Source organism: Dendrobates tinctorius, unplaced genomic scaffold, assembly GCF_039654945.1.
Source record: "Dendrobates tinctorius isolate UK_male_01 unplaced genomic scaffold, ASM3965494v1 ptg000021l, whole genome shotgun sequence".
Taxonomy (NCBI): domain Eukaryota; kingdom Metazoa; phylum Chordata; class Amphibia; order Anura; family Dendrobatidae; genus Dendrobates; species Dendrobates tinctorius.
In genome coordinates, this window is record NW_027361689.1 from 13,321,863 (window position 1) to 13,334,290 (window position 12,428).

General features: G+C 43.3%; 1 protein-coding gene across 4 annotated transcripts in view; it reads right to left on the bottom strand.

The window, feature by feature from the left end:
• The window catches only part of KIDINS220 (kinase D interacting substrate 220), a 182,492-nt gene that overhangs the window by 65,840 nt on the left and 104,224 nt on the right, over positions 1-12,428 (bottom strand). For all 4 annotated transcript variants that reach the window (XR_012230825.1, XM_073568178.1, XM_073568177.1 and 1 more), the window contains exon 22: positions 9,977-10,139. Coding sequence is in view for 3 of the 4 variants with exons in the window: in XM_073568178.1 (XP_073424279.1) it covers positions 9,977-10,139 (163 nt within the window). In the remaining variant the exon portion in view is untranslated. The remainder of the gene's footprint in view (positions 1-9,976; positions 10,140-12,428) is intronic.

The following is a 12,428-nucleotide window of genomic DNA, read 5'->3' on the forward strand; positions in this document are numbered from 1 at the left end:
CTCCTGCAGTGCGCTGGGTCTCTCTGACATTTTCCGGCGCCTGCGCACTGCTCTGCCCTCAACAGGGCAGATAAGTACTCCAGCGCAGGAGTGCGATGCCAGGAGTGATGAAGCAAGCAGGAGGACGGTGTCACAAGAAAATGGGAGGCGCCGGACCCGGACCTGTGACACCCATCGGACCGGACCGCCCAGCAGGGGAGTATAATAAAACTTATTTTTCTTCTCTTGCAGGTCGGACCAGTGGAAGATATACAACATTAAAGAATGCTGTAGATAAGACCTGAAAGGCAGCGGCCACATCTTATATCGGCCAAACCTGGTGACAGGTTCCCTTTAAACTTTCGCCTACATTTTCATAATGAACCAAAATGCTTGAACACGTCTGTACTCCTTCATGGAGGGCTATGGATAGCGAGAAGCAAAGCAGTTGAGTTTCTTGTCAGGGAGCCATTTCTTCCATTTGTATAAGACAATGGAGACTGAAATAGAGACGTTCTTGTATTTCGGTCGCAATTGTTGAATCTGCGCATTTCACCGAGATGTGGCTGTGATGTTATAACAAGCACAGAGCAGCAGATTGTCGCTCATCGTTGGGAACGCTCACAATTGCACTATTTGGCCAGCTCTTCTCTTCTGTTTCTTTGGTATCAGCGGCGATCTATTATAGAAGTGTCCAAGAAATAGAGCAATTACACATTATACACCTTAGAGGGATGCCTGATAAGCACAAAAAAAGGACAATCCAATTTCAGCGGTAAGAAAATACGGCGTTTGTAATGATGGCGCTGACATTACTAAATCACGAGCCGCACTTCAATAAGAGCGGACCTCCAGGCACATGGCTTTATCTACACATCCCAGCTTAGAATTACGAGCTGCGAGAGATGTCATCGCATTTATCTGCAATCTATTACTAATTTTCAGAGTGTTTCGCCTGCAGGACAAGGATGCGGAATATTCCCCACACTGGAGCGAAGGGCAGGGAAAGACGATGGCGGCTGCAGCAGGATTTAACTATCCACTTTAAGTGCTGTCATTTCCCATCTGCTCCGGGGCGAGGAGGAACGCAGCAGATCTGCACAGACGGAGCATTTAGACTTATTTATATATTTCACTAATGCCTCTCAGACCCGAAATCCAAAAGAAAATCCCGGCTAAACCTCTTATTCACTCATTAAAGTAACTCACAGGGATACCGAGATTCCAGAGGGCCCCAGCAACAGTGCACAGAAAAGGGGGCCAATGTGAGCCGACTATAGGGCAAACTATCCACACGGGACACCGATCATCAAGCGGACAGGATCCCATTGCCAGTAAAGACCCCGAAGAAGCTGTACAAGCCACTGCTCTGGATTTATGGCACCAGATACATGTGGCGTGTGGAAGAAGAAGGTGCAAATCCTTTTACAAATGAAATCGTGATAGCAGCCACAGTTATTACCTATAAAACTTATCTCACGCTTTTTTCCCCCCCGAAACGGACCACGTTGCTCCTGATCACAGCCCTACTTTACGGTAACGTATGAAAGTAGCGCTGAAAGACTCAGAAAATATTAAGCATTAATTGTGGAGCAAGAATTAGATTGTTTACCAGATCGGGCTTTCGGTCCAATAATAATATGCACCGGAGTAACTCCTGGCACATACGGATCAATAGACCGCAGTCACCAGACAGAGGACATAAGACTGTCCTTTCAGCCTCCGTCAGGATGACATACGGCAAGGTTTATGGGTGGTTTTTGACTGTATGGGATACAGTCCTGCTGCAAACTGTGACGCATGCTTCACTGTTAACGTCACCGAGCCACCACCATGCTTCACTGTAGACATCACCCAGCCACCGCCATACTTCACTGTAGATGTCACAGAGCCACATTCACGCTTCACTGTAAACATCAAAGCCACCTTTATGTTTCACGGTAAACGTCACAGAGCCACTGCAATGCTTCACTATAGGCAGGGTGTTTGTTTTGCTGTATGCTTCATTCTTCCTCCTCCAGATATAGTGCTGATCCATAGACCCAATGTTATGGGCACTCCAGGTGAGATGGATTCAGCATGAAAAAAGAAAAAAACGGATGAAAGTGTTAATAGCAGATCTGAGCCAGGAAGTAAATGCAGATTCTAGAAACAAACAGACATTTGCCATGATGATTGCAAAGGAGATGGCATGTTAAACTCCTATTCACAAGGTAACTTTATTAAGCAAAATGTAATATTCAGACACACAAGTGTCACGGTCAACCTTAAAAGGCCTTGGATGATGATGTCACTGGAGTTCGCCAGGCAACTTCCAAAACCTCACATGAATCACAGAAAAGGGCTGCAGTTATGCAGGAAGGGAGTTGGGTCCTGCCCTGGACCGGAGACAAATACTTAATAGTGATGGTCGAGCAGTGAAAAGCTCAAGTGCTCGGTTCTCAAATTGAGCATGTTGGATGCTCACACGTACTTGACACAAGTAGTGAGCATAATGGAAGTGAATGTGAAACGCAATCATTTTTCTGGAGACCAGTTGGTTCTCTCTCTCCGTTCCAGGAGTTCTACAGCTTACAAGGAGTCTGGCTGACAGAGGAGTCCCTGCATGGGAACACCCCACTTAAGTGGGGTGCGTAGGTCAGATGATCCAAATGAGCTTTTTGCGGAGACCCGAGCAGCACGTGATACTCAGCACTGCTTGATTGAGTGTCGAGCAGTGTCGAGCACATTCGCCCATCACTAGTGCTGAACACCCAAAAAGTTCCAGCTTTGGTTCATGGACAGAACAGAATCCCAAACTTCTGTGGTTTATTTATATGGTGCTAAGCATTTTAATTCCAACACTTCTTGTGGATTTGAGTCAGAAGAGAAAGCCTTGGAGTTCGGGCATTGATAACATCAGCATTTAGTATGCCTCTTAGGGTTCGCTGAAGAAAAAAAATGATCTGTCCCATTCTCGTCCTGAAAAGTGGAACGATTTTTTCTCACTTGTCATCCGTGTGCAATACGTTGTTTTTACTCAGAAGCTATTAATCTTTTACAGGACCAGTAGCAGTTTCCCATGTTACAGAATTGCAATGCATCTGTAAAAATTGAGTGCCATACTGATGGTCCGTCCTTATGCAATATTTTTTTTCCTGCACAGTCGGATTTCGGAGTCAAATTGTAGCATGCTGCAATTTTTCTGTCCTACCAAATACAGCTGAGAAAAAAATACGCAGATCTGCACTGACTCAATGAACAACATTGGTCCGAGTGCAATCTGATTCTTTATCCGATAGCAGTCAACCGATTTAGACGCTCGGGTGAGCAAACCCTAACAGTGCAAACTGAAATCTTAGTGCCTGCTACCACGAGGTAATGGCAGTCTTTTGTAGAAACATGAAGGTTTTTTACCACCTACCTCCTCATGAAGGTGATGGCAGCCGGTGAACGCTCCTCTTGCTGCCACATCCAGGCAGTGTAGCCAGTGTTCCTAGGATTCCAACTTTATCTCCAAGAACATTCAATGCCTCTGTATATTTTGTATCCTTGTTTGTAAAAGGAAAGATCCTCTTAGCTGTTTGGACCACTCTGTGGAAAACCCATTGCATTCAGCCATTTATAATGTTCTTCTTTGATTGGTTTGTGGCAAACAGTTGAAAGTTTGTAAATTTCGCTAATATACAAAAATTTGCAATGGAAAAAAGGGACAAATCCAGCATCAAGATCTTCAGATAGAAACATAAGTTTATTGAAAAAAAAAAAAAAAAGAAAAAAAAAAGCTGCAACTCCCATTCCTGGATAAATTAGCAAACGTGTTTCAGACGAAGTCTTCGGTTTCCTCTCCTTGTGGCACTACAAGTTTTTGTGCCTCGGATCTTCTGGTGGGCGAGCTGACTTTTTCATCAAATTTGCAATGGGGGTTAAGTAATGTTGATTACAATTGTATAAGGTCCATACAGGAAAAGCAACCAAAGTCCATCAGGCTGTGGAACTAATGTGGCAACAGAGATCACATTATTCCTTAGCTGGCAGAGAAAGAATATATATCACGAAACTGTGCTTCTCACAGAAAAAATAAAATTCATACGACATCTCCAGGGAGGGGACACATCCTCCTCACATTGAACATATGGGATTAATTATTGCTGGGAAAGAGAGAGAGTAATTATAACTGAGGAACTGAGAAAGAACAAACATTAACCTCCACTGAAGTAGGGGCCAACTGCAATGCACCAACAATTACATCAGGAGATTTGTTCTGGAAAAATAACACCAAGACTAAGATTAATTTACGCAGAGGTGGGGAAGTACCCTTTCTCTGATCAAAGCCCGGCTCCCAGACCTTTTGTGGTCAGTGAAGAATATTGGGGTTTGCATCGATCCAATATTTATAAGAGTCATATTTCCGGCGTCATAGCGAAGGGATGAACATTATGTATCGACTCACATCACTGTAAGGCCGGCAGAACCTCTGCAACTTAATATTGCTACGATGGATGCTGCTATCCATGCCATGTGTATTCTCTGTAGACAGATAAAATGACAATATCTAATGCCTGGGACCTCCAGGGGCGAAGATATCCAGCAAGCTGGGGATCTCATAAAATTCTAAAGAACCAAGCACATCCCACAACAAGCCCCCCATGAGCTCACCAAAAGGAGGCATGAGGGCATAACCTCGATATAATAAAAAGCAGTATTTGGGTTTGGATCATTTGTCAGTCCTGTAAAGTACAGATTGCTGTGGGTTCTGTCCATTTTCCTAAGGAGTATCTCCTTCTGCTAAGCTCTGAGGCATTTCCGTGATATCAGGTATAGTCATTTTCTGCTGTTATCCCTTTTATATAATTCTACATATCATATTGTTTTGTTCCCATTTTGTATGATCTTTGTATATTTTTTTATAAACACTGCCTATTTTTTGGATTAAATATATAACATTTAATAGCTCTGTTCCTCTTGCTCTGTAAACCGCACCCCTGAAACCGGTATCCAATCGGCCTGTATACACGATTGGTGGTGGCAGCTAGTAGCTTTTGTTATTGCAGAGCTGGCAGTGACTGTACTGGGGTATACATACATTCCATGCGTTGGAATCGGAGGTATATATACACCATACGCTAACTGCGAGTTCCTAAATAGCTGAACTAGCAGTGGAAGCAGTCGCAGCTTCGTTCATCACTCGTCAGATAATATGCGAAATTGTCCTGACAATTGGAGGCAGCAGAGTTGCGTCTTCCTGAAAAACTGGTGACATTGGTGGGACCTGCGCGACCCCCCAACCTCGGTTGCGGCTTGACTTTTATTTTAGTCTGCGGTCATCCTCATTGTACTTCTCACACACTTTGTGGTCACACAGACGGCATCCTATGCTGAAGACCGCTTCAGAGAACACAGGTCTAAGGTTTATCACAACTATACAATACTGACATCTCCTGGAAAACTGGAGTCACTGCACTTTGCCAAAGTCAAGAAGGAGACACCCCAAACTGACAGTATAAACTGAGCTCAAAGCCATGTAGGGACTGTATTTATATAAAAATAAAAACCTTACAGACAGAAGTATGAAAAAATGTCAAATTTTCATCCAGAAACCGCCAATTTTCACCCTTATTGTTTTTACATTTTCTTGCCATCCTTTTTTAGACATCAACAGATGACAAACTATATATGGGCTAGTAAATGTTATTATGTTAATAATTGCAGTAGATCTGTAAAAACAGATGTAGTGTGGATGGTCTGGATGGTCTAGCTTGTTTTGGTAAATTAATCATTACACGGAGTAATCTATCATGTGCTATTCTCCATCTGATTTACCTAATTTTAAGACCTTCTAAGAACAAGAGTTTTCAAATTATATCCCGATATGTAAATGTGTAGAATATAAAGAGGGTGTACTTAGTTTTTCTCATGACTGTATATGTATTTTTGGGTGATGACAGAAGTACCGTATATACTTGCGTATAAGCCGAGATTTTAAGCTCATTTTTTTGGACTGAAAGTCCTCCTCTCGGCTTGTACGTGAGTCATATACCAGGGGGTCGGCGAGGGAGGGGGAGCGGGGGTGTCCGATCATACTTACCCCCTCCTGGCGCGGTCTCTGCAGCCCTCCCGCTTCTCCCAGGTCTCAGGCTCCTTTCTGCAGCGGTCACGTGGTACCGCTCATTAAAGTCATGAATATGCGCATATTTATTACTTTAATGAGCGGTACCACGTGACCGCTGCAGGAAGGAGCCTGAGGCCGGGAGAAGGGGCTGCACAGAGACCGCACCAGGAGGGTTTAAGTATATGCTATATTTACCGATCCCGGGTCCATGGCTGCGCGCTGCTCTGCTGTCTTCCGTCCTCTGTCTGTGATGTTCAAACAGAGGGCGCGATGACGTAGTTAGTGCGCGCCCTCTGCCTGAACGTCACTGACAGAAGGACCCAGCAGACACAGGGGCGTGCAGCAATGGATGGAGGATCGGTAAGTATCGCAAGTGCCGGGGTCCTGAGCCAGCGGTGACCCCGGCACCTGGCCCCCCGCGACAGAAAGGTGTTTCTTTTATTTTTCTATTTGTGGTGGCAGCAGCAGCATATGGGGGGTATACAGTTGTGGCAAAAAGTATTGACACCACTGCAATCCTGTCAGATAATACTCAGTTTCTTCCTGAAAATGATTGCAAACAAATTCTTTGGTATTATTATCTTCATTTAATTTGTCTTAAATGAAAAAACACAAGAGAGAATGAAGCAAAACATTGATCATTTCACACAAAACTACAAAAATGGGCCAGACAAAAGTATTGGCACCCTCAGCCTAATATTTTGTTGCACAACCTTTAGCCAAAATAACTGCGACCAACCGCTTCCGGTAACCATCAATGAGTTTCTTACAATGCTCTGCTGGAATTTTAGACCATTCTTCTTTGGCAAACTGCTCCAGGTCCATGATATTTGAAGGGTGCCTTCTCCAAACTGCCATTTTTAGATCTCTCCACAGGTGTTCTATGAGATTCAGGTCTGGACTCATTGCTGGCCACCTTAGAAGTCTCCAGTGCTTTCTCTCAAACCATTTTCTAGTGCTTTTTGAAGTGTGTTTTGGGTCATTGTCATGCTGGAAGACCCATGACCTCTGAGGGAGACCCAGCTTTCTCACACTGGGCCCTACATTATGCTGCAAAATTTGTTGGTAGTCTTCTGACTTCATAATGCCATGCACACGGTCAAGCAGTCCAGTGCCAGAGGCAGCAAAGCAACCCCAAAACATCAGGGAACCTCCACCATGTTTGACTGTAGGGACCGTGTTCTTTTCTTTGAATGCCTCTTTTTCTCTCCTGTAAACTCTATGTTGATGCCTTTGCCCAAAAAGCTCTACTTTTGTCTCATTTGACCAGAGAACATTCTTCCAAAACGTTTTAGGCTTTTTCAGGTAAGTTTTGGCAAACTCCAGCCTGGCTTTTTTATGTCTCGGGGTAAGAAGTGGGGTCTTCCTGGGTCTCCTACCATACAGTCCCTTTTCATTCAGACGCCGACGGATAGTACGGGTTGACACTGTTGTACCCTCGGACTGCAGGGCAGTTTGAACTTGTTTGGATGTTAGTCGAGGTTCTTTATCCAACATCCGCACAATCTTGCGTTGAAATCTCTTGTCAATTTTTCTTTTCCGTCCACATCTAGGGAGGTTAGCCTCAGTGCCATGGGCTTTAAACTTCTTGATGACACTGCGCACGGTAGACACAGGAACATTCAGGTCTTTGGAGATGGACTTGTAGCCTTGAGATTGCTCATGCTTCCTCACAATTTGGTTTCTCAAGTCCTCAGATAGTTCTTTGGTCTTCTTTCTTTTCTCCATGCTCAATGTGGTACACACAAGGACACAGGACAGAGGTTGAGTCAACTTTAATCCATTTCAACTGGCTGCAAGTGTGATTTAGTTATTGTCAACACCTGTTAGGTGCCACAGGTAAGTTACAGGTGCTGTTAATTACACAAATTAGAGAAGCATCACATGATTTTTCGAACAGTGCCAATACTTTTGTCCACCCTCTTTTTTATGTTTGGTGTGGAATTATATCCAATTTGGCTTTAGGACAATTCTTTTTGTGTTTTTTCATTTAAAACAAATTAAATGAAAATAATGATACCAAAGAATTTGTGTTTGCAATCATTTTCAGGAAGAAACTGAGTATAATCTGACAGAATTGCAGGGCTGTCAATACTTTTGGCCACAACTGTACTATGGAGCAGCATATGGGGGGGTATACTATGGAGCATCTTATGGGGGCAGCATATGGGGAGTATACTATGGAGCACCTTATGGAGCAGCATATGGGGGGTATACTATGGAGCACCTTATGGGGCAGCATATGAGGGGGATTCTATGGAGCACGCTATGGGGCAGCATATGGGGGTATACTATGGAGCACCTTATGGAGCAGCATATGGGGGGCATACTATGGAGCAACTTATGGAGCAGCATATGGGGGGTATACTATGGAGCACCTTATGGGGTAGCATATGAGGGGTATACTATGGATCACCTTATGGGGCAGCACATGGGGGCATAATATATGGAGCAGCACATGGGGGCATATTCTATGGAGCAGCATATGTGGGCATAATCTATGAAGCATCTTATGGGGCCATAACCTTTATGGAGCATCTTATGGTGCCATAACCATTTATGGAGCATCTTATGGGGCCATAACCTTTATGGAGCAGCATATGGGGCATATTCTATGGAGCATCTTATGGAGCCATTATTAACCTTTGCGCAGCGTTATATGGGGCGTATTTTGTATGGAGCATCTTATGGGGCCCATCATGAACTGTATGGAGCATTATATGGGGCTCCTGATTCATATGGATATTCAAAAACATTTAACCTACTGATGTCTCAATTAATTTTACTTTTATTGTTATCTATATTTATTTTTGAAATGTACCAGTAGCTGCTACATTTTTCACCTTAGGCTTATACACAAGTCAATAAGTTTTTCCAGTTTTTTGTGGCACAATTAGGGGGGTTGGCTTATACACGAGTATATATGTTAAATAAAACAGCAGAGCAAAATGATTACCTTTCTTGGCCTTTCCTCCTCCACCTCTTCTTCCGGTCATGTACGTTATATTGCAGTTTTGTGGACTGTCAGACTAACATTCATGCATTTTTTCCATTGAAAAAACAAAAAGCCATGCACACTGGCCAGCCAAACGGGCTGTTCTGCCTACTAGTGATGAGCGAACGGTAATCCCTGCATGTGTTGTGACTGTCGAACGGCTGCGAGATATGCTGCTGCTGGATCTCCAACAGGTTATTCGAGCACGCCGACGAAACTCGGTTAGCATACGAGCATGCTCAGATAACACTTTATCCAAGCACGCTCGCTCATCATTACTGCCTACACCTCCTGAAGGTGTCCAGCACGTATATTAGAGACAAGGTAAAACTGTGGAGAGCTAAAGGCACTATGGGTCCGATTCATTAAAGCTTTTAAGCCAGAAAAGTGGCATAAAAGCTTTAAAAAAAAAAGTTGCACCAAATTTTTGTGACTTTGGAGTTTTCATACCAACATAGGCAGGGCAGGAGAGGAGCCGGGGGGCCCCTCTGACCGTCATGCACTGCGCCAATCTTGACGAATCAGCCTCTGTGTGTGCCACTGTATTGTGCCATCTGCTAGAAGTAACGTTTCGACTGGAGAAGCTGTTGCCTTATGAAACGCACTTCTATTTATTTTTCCTTTTTGATTCTATACGAATCACAGAAAAAAAAACTTGGTGGTTATAGTAAGATTCTATAGAAAACACTATATATTACACCGCCAAACAAGAGGGGCGAATGTACATTCCTCCTGGACTAGAAATTAGAGGACTGGGCTGCGGAGTTTGGACTCACAGGAGGTCCAGGCCCGGACGTCAGTGCATGACGCCAACCTGAGCACCGGTTCCATTGGGCAGTATGTGCGTTTCATGCAATTTTGTAGATCTGTCTAATGATTACAAATAAATACCTATAAAAAGATAAACCCACCTCTCGTAAATCGTCTTCAGCGTGGTTTGATCGTGGACAGCCTCCGTCTCCTCCAGGTACAGGATCAGCCATGACGTCCTGTATGGCCACTGCTCTGTAAGGTTGATCCAAGAAGCCAATCTATCCCAATTAAAAGTGATCTGATTGGCTCTTAGTAGCCTTCCTGCAAAAAAAAAAAAAAAAAAAAAAAAATAATCATGTCCCGATATAATATAATAATATTATATATATATATATATATATATATATATATATATATATATATATATACACACACATACACATAGTACAGACCAAAAGTTTGGACACACCTAATTCAAAGAGTTTTCTCTATTTTCATGACTATGAAAATTATAGATTCACTCTGAAGGCATCAAAACTATGAACACATGTGGAATTATATAATTAACAAAAAAGTGTGAAACAACTGAAAATATGTCTTATATTCTAGGTTCTTCAAAGAAGCCTCCTTTTGCTTTGATTACTGCTTTGCACACTCTTGGCATTCTCTTGATGAGCTTCAAGATGTAGTCACCGGAAATGGTCTTCCAACAGTCTTGAAGGAGTTCCCAGAGATGCTTAGCACTTGTTGGCCCTTTTGCCTTCACTCTGCGGTCCAGCTCACCTCAAACCATCTCGATTGGGTTCAGGTCTGGTGACTGTGGCCAGGTCATCTGGTGTAGCACCCCATCACTCTCCTTCATCACTCTCCTTCACCAAAATTGTTTGGTGAATTGGAACGCGCGGGGTTAAAATTTCGCCTCACAACATAGCCTAGGACACTCTCGGGGTCCAGACGTTTGACTGTGCCAAATTTTGTGGCTGTAGCTGCGACGGTGCGGATGCCAATCCCGGACATACACACACATACATACACACACTTGAGCTTTATATATTAGATATACCGTATACATAATGAGGCATAAACATCGGAGTAGGTTCCTTCATTGCTTATAAGAGCAGGGCACCTTAAAGTGGCTGTGACTAATAAGGCAGCTTGGCCTCATGCCCTTGACAGGACAGCACTGCGGTGCCAGGCACATGCCCTTGGTATGGATCACGTAGACAAGACTCTCACAAGAGAAGGTCTGCCGCTTCATTCTGTCTGATCGCTACCTATGATAGTTCATTAGCGTTCACAGCGTATTGGTCATTTCAAGGATCTTTTCAGAATAGGCTGTCCTGTGTGTGAAGAATAACATTATTTTTGGCCATTATAGGTCTTACATCCTGCAGGTTTCACCAGTTGTTTCCCATAAAAGGCTCTAATTTTCTACTGACTCAACTGTTGGGTGGAGAAGGGCTGCTACGGCATCTCCCATACAGAGTGCACAGACAGGAGGGATGCCTGCTCTTCCTTATCTATGCAGTGTGCAGAAACAAGAAGCAGCATGGAGGACAATGTACAGTGTTGCTGTGAGTCCAGCCCTGAAGAGAGAAAAAACACTTGCTAGAAGCTGCAGCAGGAGCAGCCTCTCTCTCCCTGTGCTGAGTGCTTCTACTTCACTCAACTCCATTGCGTCATCTCAAAAACCACTATTTACCTGCAGATATAGTGTTAATCCCATTTAAAAACAGGATAACCTGCATGTATTTGTGGCTAAAATCATTTTTATTATAATGCCCCCTATAGTCTCTGTGTTGAACTGTCTATTGCTAAATGATTTGATGAAAATCCAACAGTGAGCTCAGACAGTCTTACTGAGGAGCTCTTAACTCCTTTATCTGTCTTTTTCTGAGCTCCTCTCAGCTGATTTATCACCACAGACCAAATCGAAATTTAATGTGCTGGGAAACAAAGAGTCTTTAAAAGTCAAGGGTTTACTTTCCTAATGAAACCCAATTAGACAAATTATTTCTCACCACAAAGACATGCATTTAAAGGGAATCTATCCCCAGGTTTTTGTGCCCCATCTGAGGGCAGTATAATGTATTGGCAGAGACCTTGATTCCAACGATGTTACTTATTGAGTAATGTGTTGTAGTTTTCATAAAATCCCTGCTGCAGATGTACCAATTCTCTGAATGCTGGGCTCTGTATTTACCCACCCACATTACTGATTGGCTCTACTGAAAGCTGCCAATCAGTGGTGGGGGCGTGGTTGGATAACGTGGCAACAGGTTTAATAGTTCTCTAGTGATAATCTCCTGGTGATAAAACAATGATTTTACAAAAAAAATAAAAATTTACAACAAGCAGTCCGGTAAGTGACACGTCAATGGAATCAGAGTATCTGCCCCTACATTATGCTGCTCTCAGATTAGGTGGCAAAAACCGAGTGGCAGAACCCCTTCGTGACCGGGCCAATTTTTTAAATTCTGACCAATGTCACTTTATGTGGTCATAACTCTGGAATGCTTCAACAAATCCCAGTGATTTTGATACTGTTTTTTCGTGGCACATTATAATTTATGATAACAGTAAATTTAGATTGATATGTTTTGTGTTTAT